At 38.1% G+C, this 15,226-nt stretch overlaps 3 protein-coding genes across 3 annotated transcripts; 2 read left to right on the plus strand and 1 right to left on the minus strand.

The window, feature by feature from the left end:
• Positions 1-1,338: 1,338 nt before the first annotated feature.
• Positions 1,339-7,631, plus strand: LOC126708838 (DDT domain-containing protein DDR4). Its single transcript, XM_050408804.1, has 11 exons — positions 1,339-1,813; positions 1,942-2,052; positions 3,229-3,315; positions 3,416-3,453; positions 3,546-3,630; positions 3,824-3,930; positions 4,009-4,168; positions 4,239-4,331; positions 4,418-4,541; positions 5,802-5,844; positions 6,831-7,631. The coding sequence occupies exons 1-11, from the start codon at positions 1,625-1,627 to the stop codon at positions 7,333-7,335; spliced, it is 1,542 nt and encodes a 513-aa protein (XP_050264761.1). The 5' UTR covers positions 1,339-1,624; the 3' UTR covers positions 7,336-7,631.
• Positions 7,632-7,893: 262 nt separating this feature from the next.
• On the minus strand, positions 7,894-9,209 carry LOC126708839 (acetylglutamate kinase, chloroplastic-like). The gene has a single exon (XM_050408805.1). It carries the CDS (start codon positions 9,002-9,004, stop codon positions 7,985-7,987), a length of 1,020 nt encoding a protein of 339 aa, XP_050264762.1. The 5' UTR covers positions 9,005-9,209; the 3' UTR covers positions 7,894-7,984.
• Positions 9,210-12,960: 3,751 nt separating this feature from the next.
• Positions 12,961-13,653, plus strand: LOC126708134 (uncharacterized). The gene has a single exon (XM_050407950.1). The coding sequence runs from the start codon at positions 12,961-12,963 to the stop codon at positions 13,651-13,653; it is 693 nt and encodes a 230-aa protein (XP_050263907.1).
• Positions 13,654-15,226: the final 1,573 nt, after the last annotated feature.

The raw sequence follows: 15,226 nt of genomic DNA on the forward strand, positions 1-15,226 counted from the left end.
AACAAAAACATTAGCCGTTGGATTTGCATCATGCCGTAGAACATGGGGAACAGGAAGCAGTAAGAATTTAATGAAGGTGCATCTTGAATGCCAAAGCGCCAGGAGTGTGCCTTGAGCAATTAAAAAGGCATCTTCACTGGTAGAGGTGGGATGTAAAGAGCACAGGGCAACTACAGTGACGTCGAAATCCTCATTTCTTCCCAAGGATCCAGAAAAAAGAATCTCGAGGGGCTATTATAGGGGCATTGGGCCCCGAAGCTCATTATTTATATATATATATATATATATATAATGGACCTAAGACCCAAGCCTAGGATTGAAGGTGTCCAAGGAGGGAAACGTTGTCAAAATAGCCCATGTTAACAAACAGATAAGTCAATTTTGATCATAAATTCCCAGGGGATTGTGCCGAGGATGAGAGCCTACTCGGCTAACCAAGGTTGAGGTCCGTAAAGGTGGTTTGCCATCCGGGAGAACATCTCAGGAACACTATGTTGATACGGATAAGCACTATGGGAACACAGGACAGGGAGGTGCCCTAAAATATCTAAGGGGAAAGCTGCTACCACCGCATTGAATGCTCTGTAGCTAACTTTCTAGCTGCATTAATGTGGAGAAAACCCCTGAACAGTGTTGCATTGGCTACCCTAATGCACAGAGAGACTAAAAGGGTGTCTGATGGGACAAGCACTTAAGTGGTGGTTTGGATGATCAATAAGTAAAGGGCCAAGATTGTTGAAAGAGAATTATATAATAGAAGAGACTCTTCATGAATAGGAGATCGAGAAATCAAGAGAGAAACACTGTAGCAATTAGGAACCAATTTTGTAAACAAACTTGTGAGAAACATATAAGAATTGACTTCCTCAGACATTGCCGAGAACGACTTTCTGTAAATCAATCCAATCTACTTTCTTGTTCTTGTCAATTGAGTTCACTTTGTTTGTTATCCAATTCATTTTAATTCAGTTTTCCAACTCACTCTCTATAAATTCATTGTTTTAGGCTTTTTGGGCCTAGACCCATCAATCGTTTAGGTTAGGGACTCAAATCTGGTCCTTACAGAAACGATTTCATAAATTAGAGATTTTAATTACCAAAATTAAAAACAGTTAACCTAATATGAAATCAGTAGTATAAACTTTAGGCCTTTATAAATAATTTTTGAAAAGCCCATTTTCGAACCTAACGTGATTCAAAAAGCCCATTTTCCATGGTCCAAAATCCATAGTGTCTCTACTTGGGTTACTTGTTTTGGAAAACAGGTTAACGGATAAAAATGATATTTTTTGACGAAATGGTATTGTGTGTGGGAGATTGGAGAAACTTCAAAACGGTGCGGTTGATAGAGAGCCTGAAGTACAGAGGGAAGAAAACGCAACAAGTAGTTCAGGAATAATAAAAGCGGAAAAGGAAAAAGCCGGCTTCTGAAATTAATTTAACCCTAGAAAGAACTATGTAAAGCTAACCCAAACTTAACCACGATCTCTGACCCGTGGTAAAAATGATTTAGGCGGGAAAACCCCAAAACCATACACACTCACACACAACTCCTCCAACGCTCTCTCTCTCAATCTTCCAGTCTCTCTCTAAAACTTTTTTGTTTTCTCTCTCATAAGAAACCATGAACAGCGGTCGCCGGACCCGGGCCGCGGCGGCGAGCGAGGTCGCCGTGGAAGAAAAGCGGCCAGTGGTGGTGAAAGAAGGAAGCGCAGAGGAGCCAATGGTGGTTCTGGACGAGTCTCATTTGGAATCGGAGGTTGCGAAGCTACGTGGACGTTGGGAACTAGCCTCCGTTCTCAACTTCCTCGGCGTAAGATCATCTTCGTTTCTGATTTTGAGAGAGAGAGAGAGATATATTTTAGTTTGATAATGTGGTCATGGTTATGTAATCAGGACTTTGTTTTAGTGATTCTTGTTTGTTTGTTGATATTTTGGTAGGTTTTTGAGCCTGTGATTGGGAGTGGTTTGAAGCTCTCGGCGGAAGAGATTGAGATGGGTTTGATTAAGCCAAACAGTTCGCTCGCTCAGCTTCACATTGCGCTTTTGAAGGTTTTTACTCGTATCTATATTTATTCTCACAATGTTTGTGCGTGTTATCCATTTCTTCAGTTTCACTGCTAGAAAAAAAATCATGTATCTATGTGTAGTTGAAATTGTTGGCATCTCTAGTATTGCTTACTGCTAGAGTAAATGAACCTTTTCATTGTTTGTTTGTTTGATGTTGCCCATTTCTCTGTCAATTTCATAAGATGAAGCGGACTCAAGCCACGCCTTATATGCGTCCTAAATCAGGACGTGTGTCCGGTGTGGCTTGCACTGTGTGGAACAGAACACAAACCATGTCCCCTTTTGTGTGTGTGTAAAGAGTTGGTGTGATCAGGAAATTTGCGGAAGTTGAAAGTTATAGTTGTATTAAGGCGATTCCTTAGTAAGGTATTGGCAGGAACTGATACAGCCAATGCCTTAAAATATCTATTAGATGTTCTATTTTCTGATGATTCTTGCACATCTTAGAACATTATGTAACGTGGTTAATTGCATAGTTGGTGAATGATGGAGACGGCAGTTATTTGTTGATACTTTCTTTATTGGGATGTAGTAAGTATTTGTGTTATTGGATATCCTGATAGACAAGGTAGTAGCTTGTACATTATATCTTTGTTTCTTTTTCTTTTTGTGGGTAGTGTAGTTTGCACTGTGCTTTGTGTGTAATGAAGCTCCATTATATTACTGTGTATGATCTATTGGATTCCAGATACAAAGACAAGGTTTCAGAAGCTTGATTATGTGTGCATTCAAGTTTTACTTTTTTGATGCTATTGGACTACATACAAACTTTCATATGTTCTGGTTGCTAAATATGGTGCCTTATATTGATGTTGTCAGATTGAGTACAGTATTTTTCTCAATGGTATTTGTTGTTTAATTTTTCTTATTTTCTTTTTAATAGTTATAGGAAAAAGTTAAAAAAATGGGACGGATAATTTATGAAATTCCTTATAGGTTTATTTTCAGTTCTAGCCTTGAAGATTTTACTTCTAAATATATAAAAATGATAAGCAGTAGCAAAATGAGCTCAAATGTTTTGAAAACCCAAAATAGAGTGGTTTTGCTTTCAAGTTCTCAAATTCTATTGCAAGCTTACAAGCTTCTCAATTATTTTTCAAGAGTTCTATAAATTGTCCTTCCCTTTATTGTTGTGTATATGACCTGAATTTTTTCCAGGGAATACCACCTGTAAGTAAAAAATTGAACGGTTCTGATGCTTGGGTGGCTGAACTTTGTAAGAAACTTGATACTTGGTGGCCGTGGGTAAGTTGTTTAGGCAATCTGACCTTGTTGTGTACTCTTTTTACCCATTTATAAATAGGAAGATTTTACAATTTTGACATTAATTTGCCTTTTACTGCAGGTAGCTGAAGGGGAGACTCCATTGGTGGCAGCTAAAGGGTATTAGTCATGTATTACTTGTTTTTAATTTGACCATTTTTTATTTATTTGATATCACGTTAACTGAGGTCGTAGTGCTGTTTCTTTTACAGAGAGGAGATAATACCCAGATACAAACAGCTTGATTCAACTAATCGTTTACTCATTTTGAAGGCACTTTGTGAACTCCGGGCTCACGTAATATATCCTGGCTTTTCCTCCTTATGTAATTTCTTTTTTAATTATTTAGGATTGTTTGGCATGCTTTCTACCTAGAGATCCTTTTAACTGCTTGTTTTGTTTGTATATGAATGTTTCTCTCTCCTTAGAGAGATGTTCAAACTAATAATATGTTGGAGGCAGTTTTATAACCCATTCCTTTTGTTCACAGCAAGATGATACAGTTTCTTATATAAATGATGCTTTAAAACAAGGAAATGAAGTATCTTCTTTCCGCAAAGATAAGATAGGAGGAGATGGAAATGGGACTTCCTATTGGTAAGTCTTGAATGTGTTATGAATGTTATCAATTAGTAGCATGATCACTGTTGATGATTCTTATTATGTTCATGCTAGGTATGATGGAAACAAAACTATTGGATATAGATTGTATAGGGAACTGAATATATATCCATCAAAGAGAAACTCTAAGGGTAAAGGATGTTTAACCCCATCAGCTATCAACTTTCAATGGGAAACTCTTGCAACCAATCTTGAGGAATTTCGCAAAGTTGTGGTAAGGTTGAATTTTCTTGTTTGTTCTGGACTAGGAACTCTAGTTCAATGTCTATTTCTGGCAATGGCAGGATGAACTCTCAGGTAGCAATGTTGTAGCAGAAGTTGACGTTTGTAAGACAATTGAAACTGATGCCATTCCTATTCTTGAGAAGCTTCAAAAGGTAAAGTTTATTTTAACAGTTTTAAGCTTCTGTAGTGATTCATTGTTCATATTGATTAGAAATAATATTATCTTTGGTTGTTAAAGAACAAAGAAAGGGCACTGAAACAAAAGCAACGGAAAGCATTGCTCCTGAATAGTTTTGCAAATCCTTATGGGGCTGGAATTACTCGCACTTGTCGCACTCGTAGGCCTATCAGCTACACATTCGGTACGTTGTAAAGTTTGTATTTGTAGCTTGTATTATCTGGTCGTGTAGCATAGATCCAGAGGGAACCTCACAAACTATTTTTTCGGTGAATAAATCTCCTAACCAACTTATAAACCTGGTTATTATCAGTTATTTTGTGCAAATTCAATTGCATTTAATAACAGGAACTTTGTGTAAAATGTTTAAGGCCTCCTGTAAACTGGACCATATATAGTGAAGGTACAACATCATGAACAAAATTTTTATTTGGACCAAATGGCTGGTGAAATAATTTGGCTGATTTTGTGCATTAATTTAATCTCTTCTTCTTCACTTTTTTCTGGGTTGGAGTTCTGCTTTTAACTCTTTTCACTGTTCTAATTTATTAGAGCATTGTAATTCGAGAGATTAATGTACTGCTACTCAATGACACCACCGGTGATTATTAGACTTTCATTACTTATCAAAAAAAAATCTATGAATTTAGGTAAGTATTAGGGTTAGCTTTGAAACATATGTGTTTAAAGAATTTGCTCTCTTAACCTAAAACAATTTGTGTTAGATATCTTCAAATATTGATATATCACCAATGGCATTGAGTTTATTCTGAAAGTATGCTTGTGCCATCCTTTATATATTTTGGTGAGGCTGGAGGTGGTAATTGGTCATTACTCCATAATTGGTTTTAGTAAACTTGAACCATCCTTGAATATTGTTTTATGTCAACTGAGCTGAGTCCGATAACTTTGTTCCTTGCTTCATTTATGTCAGTACCAGATAATCTGTTGACCTTAAATTACCTATCAAAGAAACCTCTTGAATAAAGGTAGCATGAATTCTTTGTTTTGAAACTCAGCTTTAATAAAGTGGCTTCCTATGAGTCACTGTAGAGAGATTAAAAAAGATTCACTCTCAATTAGGAATTTTCATAGACATATGGCTGCCTACTTTAAATCCAACAGGTAACTTGCTTGACCCTTTTATTGAAGTGTTGCTACATCAGTTTGCCACCATCTTAGAGATGTTCTCTTTTTGCCTCAATAATATATTATCTCTGTTATATCACTTTCTTCTTGAGATCATTAAGTCCAAGAAATAAGTGAAATCTATCCTTGGAACTTAATCCATGTAGGTACTGAATCATAAAATTATATCAGTGTTCCTCACCATGTTCTGTCCTTGATATATATATTTTCAAATGTGCACTGTTTAACTCTTCTTTTTTAAATTAAACTTCTTTTATGTTAACAAACTGCTTTCAATTTTGGAAATAACGTGCAGATGAATATGACCGGGCCATTGATGAGGCCATTCAACTAACAAAGTAAGAGAGATGCAAACTTACTGCTTTTATCTTTATAGATTAATTTACTATGCTATCTCCATTGCTCATGGATCGAGTTTGACGTAATGAGGTAGTTTTAGCAACACTATTCTTTTGGTTCAAAAAATATTTTGTAATCAGCAAGCAACTGGGATGTTTTAGTTAATTTTTTTATGAAAGGAAGGTTGCTAGATTTTCTTAAAGGTTAAATATGATCATTCTAAGATTGCAGTGAAGTTTCCACAATCCCTTCCATATGTGCACGAGAAATTGGATAATATGTTGAAAACAGATACTATCTATATTAACTGACATTTAAGTAACTACTTTTTTCATAACTTCCCAAAAGTATATTGTCGGAAAACATATTCTGAATATTTTACTGTCTGCTGGACAACCTGCTTATGGTAGTTATCATGTCTGTTGTGACTGCATTGCTCATTGAATTGGGCTGACTGATGTACATAAATGTGACTGATATTGTTCTGCCCATGGATAAATTCACCTTTCACTTTATTATTTAGGGAAATGTTTATGTGGAAGTCATCTTTGTTATGCAAAGACAAAGCAGAATATAGGTAAAGGTATATGCATGCTTCTCCAAGACATCACATTAACACGAAATCATTTAATTGGGATGGTAATCTGCTTTATTTTGCTTTCCCTTGCATCTTGGATTGCTTTCCTCCACGAAAGGAAGGGGAGGAAAAAATAAAAAGCCATTTCCCGTAGAGGAAGATGACTTCCCCCAAATCGAAGATTGTTATCTTTTATAGTGTTAGATAATGTAGCACTTATATTACGCTTGATGTAATATGCTATTGCTACTTTTTGTCATGCTCCATTACCTCTTCTGCTTCATATAATATGCTATCTTAAATTTAACATGTTTATTAATAGAACCATTTTCTGCTAATTCAGCTTGCGCATTTCATATTATCTGAAGGAATTGCTTTTTGTGATTGTGACTTCAATTCCTGTTTCAGAAAGGGGAAAACTACCGCTGAAAGGAAGGCTAGTCAACATGAAAGCAATGGCATCGACTCTAATGGGGGCCAAGAAAAGGATACAGACTCAAAGGATAGTTCTGGTAAAAAAAGTGACTCCATGGATAATGACGCTGAAACTGACAGGCTTCAAGAGTTTAATTCTGATAATGAAAATGAGGATGCTGATTATTGCGGGGATGAGGATGCTGATTATTGTGGGAATGAGGATGCTGATTATCGTGGCAAGGATGATGATATTAATGATGGTAGTGACCTAGGAAATTATGAAGCAGATGAGAATACTGTAGTGAAAACTAAAAGCTTGGGTGCAAAGAATAGGTTGAGACAAAGACCCACTCACAATTCTGCCCTTAACTCTGTTGTGGTACCTGATTCAGAAGATTCAGATGATGAAAACGTACCAGAAAATACTAACAAAGAGATATCAAGAGATGAAAGTTCTTCCCCAGGTACTACTGCAGAAGAGGCCAGTGACAGCTAAAATGATTTTTCGAAATGTGAAACCTAACATTCAAGTGAGTGCACAGGCTAAAATGTTTTTCCATGAATTTTGTATGCAGACGAAATTTTGAAACACTAACGTCTTCTAAAAGTGTCATGGAAATTTATTCTCACTATATTGTATCTTGGAAACAGAACTTGTATTCTTGTCTCGTTTCCATGAACTCTGTTTATCTAAATAGCTGAAAGGTGGTTGTCTTGTACAAGGTTTTAGTTAGGAGAACGGAGATTCAACTTGACTATCCATCCAACATATGCATTTTTGTCTTCTATTTATTATGGCCTTGGGGTTTGCAGTGAAAAAGAGACAAGAAACCCACGCAGTGCTTATAAATTAGTGGATTTGGTCTGTAGCTCTAACCTTGCCTCACAACCATTCTAAAGTATCTATGTTTGAGGTATTTTTCACCATTCATGTGTCTTCCGTGCATCTACTTTAGTATAACAAATACATAAGGTAGAATGATATGGTACCATGCGCTTAATTTCACTTGTGCTTTTGCTATGCCTTTATCATTGCAATTAGCTTGAATTGTAATAAAGACAAGAACAAAAGCATGATATTCAACTTCAAGAACTCCATTACAACAAGAAGTTACATAAAAATCAGATGCAAGTTTGTGTTACCCTCAACCAGTAATCATGGTTCCAGCTCCTTCATCAGTGAGAATCTCCAAAAGCAAAGAATGGGGCAGCCTCCCATCGATAATACTCGCCGTCTTACACCCTTGTGCAAGCGTCCTCACACAACAATTCACCTTAGGAATCATCCCACCACCCACCTTCCCATTCTCAATCATCTTCTTCACCTCCCTAATATTAATCTCCTTTACCAAACTACTTGGATCCTCTCGGTCCTCCAAAATCCCCGGCACGTCAGTCAACAAAATCAGCTTCTCCGCCCCCAATGCCGCCGCCAACTCCCCCGCCACCGTGTCTGCATTTATATTATAAGGCTGCCCCGACTCGTCGGCAGCCACTGACGTCACTACCGGAATATGCCCATTCTCGATATGCGGCCTCAGAACGGTAGGGTCGACCCGGGCGACCTCGCCGACGAACCCCAATTGCGCGGAATTGGAACTCGGCCGAGCCGTGAGAAGCTGCCCATCCATTCCAGAGAGGCCGACAGCAATGGCGCCGGCTTTGTTGATCAAAGAGACTAAATGTTTGTTGACTTTACCTACTAAGACCATGGAGACGATCTCCATGGTTTGAGAGTCGGTGACGCGGAGGCCGTCACGGAAGACGGCCTCGATGTTGAGGCGTTTGAGCCAGAGGTTGATCTCGGGGCCGCCGCCGTGGACGAGGACGGGGCGGAGGCCAACGCAGGCGAGGAGGACGAGGTCGTTGACGACGGAGGCTTGGAGAGCTTGGGATTTCATGGCGGCGCCGCCGTACTTGACGACGATGGTCTTGCCCCGGAATTTCTGGATGAAGGGTAGCGATTCAGAGAGAACGTCGACGCGGAACTGACCCGGTTTGGGCGAGAGTGAGTTTGATTCATTGGCGGAGTTTATGATGGAGAGAGAGCGTGGTTTTGGAGAGTGGGAAAATGGGTAGGCGGTGATGCGGGTTTTGGTGTTTGGGGTTTTAGAAGAGAACAAGGGAGGTGAATAGTGGTTTATTAGGGATTTTGAAGTCAACATTTTTGTGAGTGACTATGACGGCAGAAAAAGACCAGGGTTTAAGAGTGAAGATTTAAGACAGAGTAGTTGAAAAATAAACTATGCGGAGACCGGAGGGTATTAATATTAGTGTTGGGTGATTATAAAAAATAAAAAATAAATAAAATATTAGTGTTGGGTGCTACTGCTAATAGCTAAAGCCAAAAAGTACCAAAGTATCGTATTCCTTTTCTTTCGCATATATAGTTATATACTGAGCTTCGGAGTTTAGACGCAGACCTTTTTATAGCGCAAAAATTCTCCTTTGATCTTCCGCTATTACTCTTTTGGCCAAATAGTCGTATATGTGTCAGAAGTCAGAACTCATGACAATTGTGTGGCAGGATTCAAGAGATCAAAAGCAATTGGTCACTTGTGGGCTGTAAATTTTGGTTTAGGCATCTACAGCATATGGTCAATGAAAAACGGTGGGCAATATCATTGACTTATTATATATATATATATATATATATATACATATCCGAAAGAAAAAGGTAAGTCATAATCATATATTAGAACTTGTAATTCTCTGGCTCAACTCAGGAATATATACGTAGTGAGCAGTGGGTAATCCAACTTAAAAAAGTGTAAGTCATATTCTAGAAAAATCCCTGTTAACCCCATTGTGAGACATATTTGTATATATATTAAATCTTAGAATTGGCTTGTGTATGGCTTTCAAGTTGTCCATTGTGGGTCCCTAGAACAAGTGAATATTGCCATCATGTTTTTCAAGTTGTCCATTGTGGGTCTCTAGAACAAGTGAACATTGCCATCATGTTTTCTTTCAGATTTGTATGTATTAAGTCCATGAACAAAGTCATATTAGATTTGGCCCATGGTTTTCTTTGGGGTTATATATTAAATCCTAGGTTTGCCCATAGTGCATTGTTTAGAACAAAGTTATGGTTATAGAGCCTAATTCATATTTAAGGTTTTAATTTTGATTAGGACATATATTAAATCCTAAAGTATTGGTTGTTGGCTCTAAGTTTTGACAAATTCAAGGAAACATATTTTTGGGTAGAGATGTTTTGCATTAGTGTTATCATTTAGTTCAGCAAAGTATAATCTTAGTGAGTCAATTTGTATGATTCAATAAGATTTATATTTTGTGGAAGATATTAAGTAATTGTTAATACCCGTCTTCGTGACACATTTTCTACAAGCCCAATTCAACCAAACTCGACTTCCCTATGAACTCGATTCATGTATTATATTTTATTTATTCTTTTAAGTATAGTCCAAACCCATGTGACAATATGGGGGAAATTGAGGAAGTGCGGTTTGGAGGGTATGGGTCGGTTTCTTTCGGACATTTTGCATGAGCCTATACCGATGCGTGCTACCAAGTGGGCAAAGGACACTGGTAGCACCTCAGATTCATGGAGGAGGTCTTATATCCAAAATTTCCACCCCAAAATAGTTTTTATGCTCTGGGTGACTGTGGCCTAAAGTTTCTGCCCTAACCCACTTTTACCTTTAAAACATAGTTGGCTCCCATTGGCCAACTCCATCTACTAGGCCTCACTTAGGTGAGACTTTCAATGGTCTGAAATGTCTGACCAAAGGCAACCAACTAGAGAAAACCCCCTTTATTTCCAAAATTATGTAAAAAGCTTACCAAACTCTTCCCTAAACAAAAGCAACCCAAACCAAAACACCAAATTGGTATCATAGGGGATAAAAGCCTCTTCCACTACTCAAAAACCAGTCAAGAGCAACACCCCAAACTCTATATAAAACTCTCTCTTTAGCTCATAAAAGGGGAGGCCACGTTCTACCTAAAGACTTGAAACTTCAGAGCAAAAGCCCATTCAGCCAGTCAACAATTTCACAATTCCGAAGCTTGGGGGTGGAAATATGGGTACAGGGGAACCTTCCCTCTCTTCCTCATGACCTCCTTCAATTTCCTCTTCTGTGTGATTGTGGGTTGAAGTTTCAGACCTGTTAAACCAGGTTTTCCCTACAGAGCTGAAACTTGAGAGCAAAAACCCACTTAGCCAAGAGACATTCTCACAATTCAGAACCTTAGGGGTGGAAATATGGGTACAGGGGAACCTTCCCTCTCTTCCTCACGACCTTCCTCAATTTATTCTTCTGTGTGACTGTAGGTTGAAGTTTCAGACATGTTATGTTTTTATGCTTTTTCTGCACTTTCATTATTAGCATTTTGATTTTCTCTTGTCAAAGCACCATTAGCCTTTTGTTCATTATACATTTGGAATTTTGGGCTTGATTCTCCACAAATAAACACTTCTAAAGAACCCAAGGGGAGATTTGGGTCATTCTCGCATTTTCGGCCCTTGTCACAAAAACGTCCCCGACAGTAATTTCCATGATTGACTATAGGTCGTATTTAAGAGTATTTTGAGACTATTTTGGAGGGTGTTTCAGCTGAACTTTTAGAGTGATTCAAGTGCAGTAAGTAATTATACATAATATGCACAAATTTTATCATTTAGATTCTTAGATGTCATAAGTTTTCAAAAGTCATATTTTTAAGCTTATGTTTTCTAAAGTTTATTGAAAACATTTTTACATCATTGAAAGAGAAACTTAAAATTTTAAATAACGTTTTGAATGTCCGAATCTCATTTAAAGGATGATTTCTAAACTAAACTCTTTTCAGAAAATAATTGAGTTTCAATGTAAGTTTTCTAAAATGGTTCTTGTTCTTTAAGTTTGTTTAAAATCAAGTGATTTCAAAGTCATATTCTTATTTTCCAAATGGAACTTGAGACATTTTCTTTTAGCAAATTGGGTTTTCAAACTTACTTAAGAATTGTAAAAATATTTTTATAAATTCTTCAGTTCTTATTCATTCCTTAAGAAAGTCAAGCATCCCTTGATTTATGTTTCAATTCGATAATGTGATCTTCGATATGCCTCTTTATTTGGAATAATTGTTAATATTATGAAAATTATTTTATTTTGTATAAACTTTGTTTTTGTGATGTGTGACTCAAAATAAGTGTTTTAGAATTGATCAGGTATAAGTGTAAGCCCGCTCACAGGGTTGTATGTGAGAATAAGTGTTGATCCCTCACCAACAGGGGTTAGATGTTGGTATTCGCTCACATGATTATATGTGAGAATATGTGATATGTGTATATATGACACTGTACTTTGATCAATTATATATATATATATGTGTGTGTGTGTGTGTGTTTTCGAATTATTTTTATGATGTGATTACATATGTATTAAGTGATTCATTATATGATTTGGAATAATTATATTTGATATCATTGAGCGAGTTTATGAAAAATCAAAATACTCGTACTTTGCTTGACTCTATACTGTTGTGTATTGTGTATAATTGCTTACTAGATGTGTGGCTCACTCCATCAATTACAATTTTTAGATTAAAGTTTAGTTGGAGAACAGAACTTTGGGATTACTTCGTAAGATGAAAGGTAGAGCGTGGAAGTCTTTAGGCGACGTCAATAATACTTGAAGCCTTAAAGGATTATTAAGTTATTTTTGTTCTGCTTTAGATGTTATAGTATTAGTAATTATTTATAAATTGTGAATTTTAGTTATTGTAAGAGATTTATTAAGAGCATTGTTTATTTGGAGGTTACTAAATTATGTTTAAATTAATTATGTTTATTGAGTTATGTAAGATTAGCAAGTTAGTCATGCATCTAAATTCATGTTCCATGGATTTGGGTCATGACAGTGTTGGTATCAGAGCTCTAGGTTATGATTCTGTAGACAATTAGGACTTCCGGTTTTTTTGTATGGGATGTGGAAGAATAGGCTTGAATCATTGGATAGTCAATGGGTATTTTATGGGTTTGATAATTGTTAGAAGCCGTGTGCTTATATGCTTAGAATCATAAGAATAGTAAAAGCTTTAGTATCTCTTATATACTACGATTTTTCCTTGAGATTATCCAACTCTAAAGTGTTGTTTGTTTGGTTATAGGAAAATGCCACCCCGCAATTCTACCCCTTCTAGTTTTGAGCCAAATCCTGAAAACCCTGAGGGTGTTTTAAATGCTATTAGAAGTCTTGTTGTGGTGGTGGAAAAACATGTTAGTACTAGTGGAACAGCTAAGCCCAAAGATGCTGAGAATGAAGGATGTACCATTGAGCAATTCAGGAAAATGAGTCCTCCTTCATTTTTGGGAAACCTTGATCCTACAGAAGCAGAGACTTGGAAAATGCAAATGGAGAATTTTTTTGATGTGATTGGTTGTACTAAAGTGCAAAAAGTCTCTTTTGCTTCCTTTATGCTGAAGGGGGAGGCAGAGCATTGGTGGAGATCCACCAAAAAGACTGTACCACTTAAGGAAGATGAGATATTGACTTGGACTATTTTCCTTGATGCTTTTCATGAGAAATATTTTCCAAAAAGTATACGAGATGAGAAAGAAGTGGAGTTTATGGAGCTCATTCAAGGGAATAAAACGGTGTTACAATATGAGGCTAAATTTACTGAGTTGTCTCGATTTTCCCTTCATATTGTGGTTGATGATGTTAGAAAGGCTAAGAAATTTCAAATAGGACTACAACCAAGTATCAGAACTAGGATGGCAGCCTTACGATTGAAGACTTATTCTGAGGTAGTGGAGACTACAAAAGTTGTTGAGAAGGAATGTGAAGACTATCAGAGAATTTGAGATCAAGATAAAAAGAGATCCAAGCCTAAAGGATCTCAAAAAGAAAATGAAAATGACAAACCATTCAAGAAGAAGACTACAATAGAACTAGAGACTAATGTGGTGCAACAGGTAATAGAGAATTGTTTGAAGTGTGGTAAAAAGCATAATGGTATTTGCTATCGTGAAAGTGGGGCATGTTTTAAGTGTGGACAAATGGGTCATCGTATCAAAGATTACCCAGCTTTGAAGAGTGAGCTGATGGTTAAGCATAAAGATGTGAATCAAAGGCCAAAAATCCACATGAGAGTCAATTTCTTGCACCAGTTCCCTCATGCTGGGAGTATCTTCTTCTTCTTCAGCGCCAGTGGGATTTTGAACTGAGGGAGGAGGCTCCGGGAAGGGTAATTGCTCGAAGTTCCTCAACAGGGAATCATCAGGCACTCCCATCACTTGCAGAGTGGCTATCCACCTTTCACCGAACCCATGTCGCCATGATTGGTGAACAATTGGTTCCATGGAGTTCTCGGCATCCACGAAACCCTCGTTGTACCACTTGTCCTCATAGGCTTCTAGGGCTGCCTTTAGCTCGGCAATTTCATTGGCTTGTTCCAAATTCAGACTCTCTGCTATAGCCAACTTGAGCTCTGTTTCCCCCAGCTTCACATCCATCTCCGTCAGCTTCTGCTCTGCCAGTACCCGGGCCTTCTCAGCCTCCCGTGCTCTCTTTTTGGCATCCTTTGCAGCCTTACCCTTATCCTTCACCGTGGCCTTAGCAACATCCTTTAAGGCCTTTTCTTAGTCAGCCTCCTCGGCAGCTTCCCTCAATTGATCTTTAATTATGTAAGCTAGTTGTGCTGCCTGTTACCAACATAATGATAAACATGAAAAGGAAAAAAAATACAAGTATATTCGTGCAACAGAAGAAGAATAAAATGTATTACCGCAATTGTGTGCCACTGCAACTGAGTAGCTAAGGATTTATCAGCACTGCCGAGAAATAGTGCATGTTATAGGGAAGTTGAAGGCCTTGCCCCAGACTTCGAGCGACCCGACCACCCTCACCTTGAGCCCAGCTTCTAACACTGGCCGTCATTAGGAGAGGCTCATTCCAGAGCCTAAAGATTGTTTGCCACCCTACAGCCAAGCGAGAAGAGGAAGACGTCATGTTGGACCCGACCTGTATGGTTAGGCGGGCGCCGCTAGTGGGCTTCTGGATAAGTATGCCACCCAATGCCAGAGTCGAGGGAGTTCTCAAGGGAGCATCCCCTGATACTTTTGGTGATTGGTCTGCAATGCGCTACCTTTTCGGAGTGCGGGTGGCCGGAAGAGGCTAATTCTTGCCCTGAGTTTGTTGTTGTTGTGCAACCGAGCAGGCACCAAGCAGAAACCAATCAATAGTCATTGTCCTTTTGACTACCATCTCGCCCTCACCTTGTTCGATTTTCGCTTCAGAAGAGTTTACTGACTCAGTCGTTGCTTGATTGGCTGGTTGAACTTCAGCTTGGGGCTCCTCAACAGGTCTGTGAGTGGCACGACCTTGGAGGACAAAGTTTGTTGAGGCGTCCCTTGCAGGTATCGGTGATTCTGCCCT

This window comes from Quercus robur, chromosome 12 (assembly GCF_932294415.1).
Source record: "Quercus robur chromosome 12, dhQueRobu3.1, whole genome shotgun sequence".
Lineage (NCBI taxonomy): Eukaryota > Viridiplantae > Streptophyta > Magnoliopsida > Fagales > Fagaceae > Quercus > Quercus robur.

Coding starts and splice junctions, on each gene's coding strand:
- LOC126708838 (XM_050408804.1), top strand. CDS start 1,625: ATGAACAGCGGTCGCCGGACCCGGGCCGCGGCGGCGAGCGAGGTCGCC. Junction 1,814..1,941: donor CCGTTCTCAACTTCCTCGGC/GTAAGATCATCT, acceptor ATATTTTGGTAG/GTTTTTGAGCCTGTGATTGG. Junction 3,454..3,545: donor CCATTGGTGGCAGCTAAAGG/GTATTAGTCATG, acceptor TTTCTTTTACAG/AGAGGAGATAATACCCAGAT.
- LOC126708839 (XM_050408805.1), bottom strand. CDS start 9,004: ATGTTGACTTCAAAATCCCTAATAAACCACTATTCACCTCCCTTGTTC.
- LOC126708134 (XM_050407950.1), top strand. CDS start 12,961: ATGCCACCCCGCAATTCTACCCCTTCTAGTTTTGAGCCAAATCCTGAA.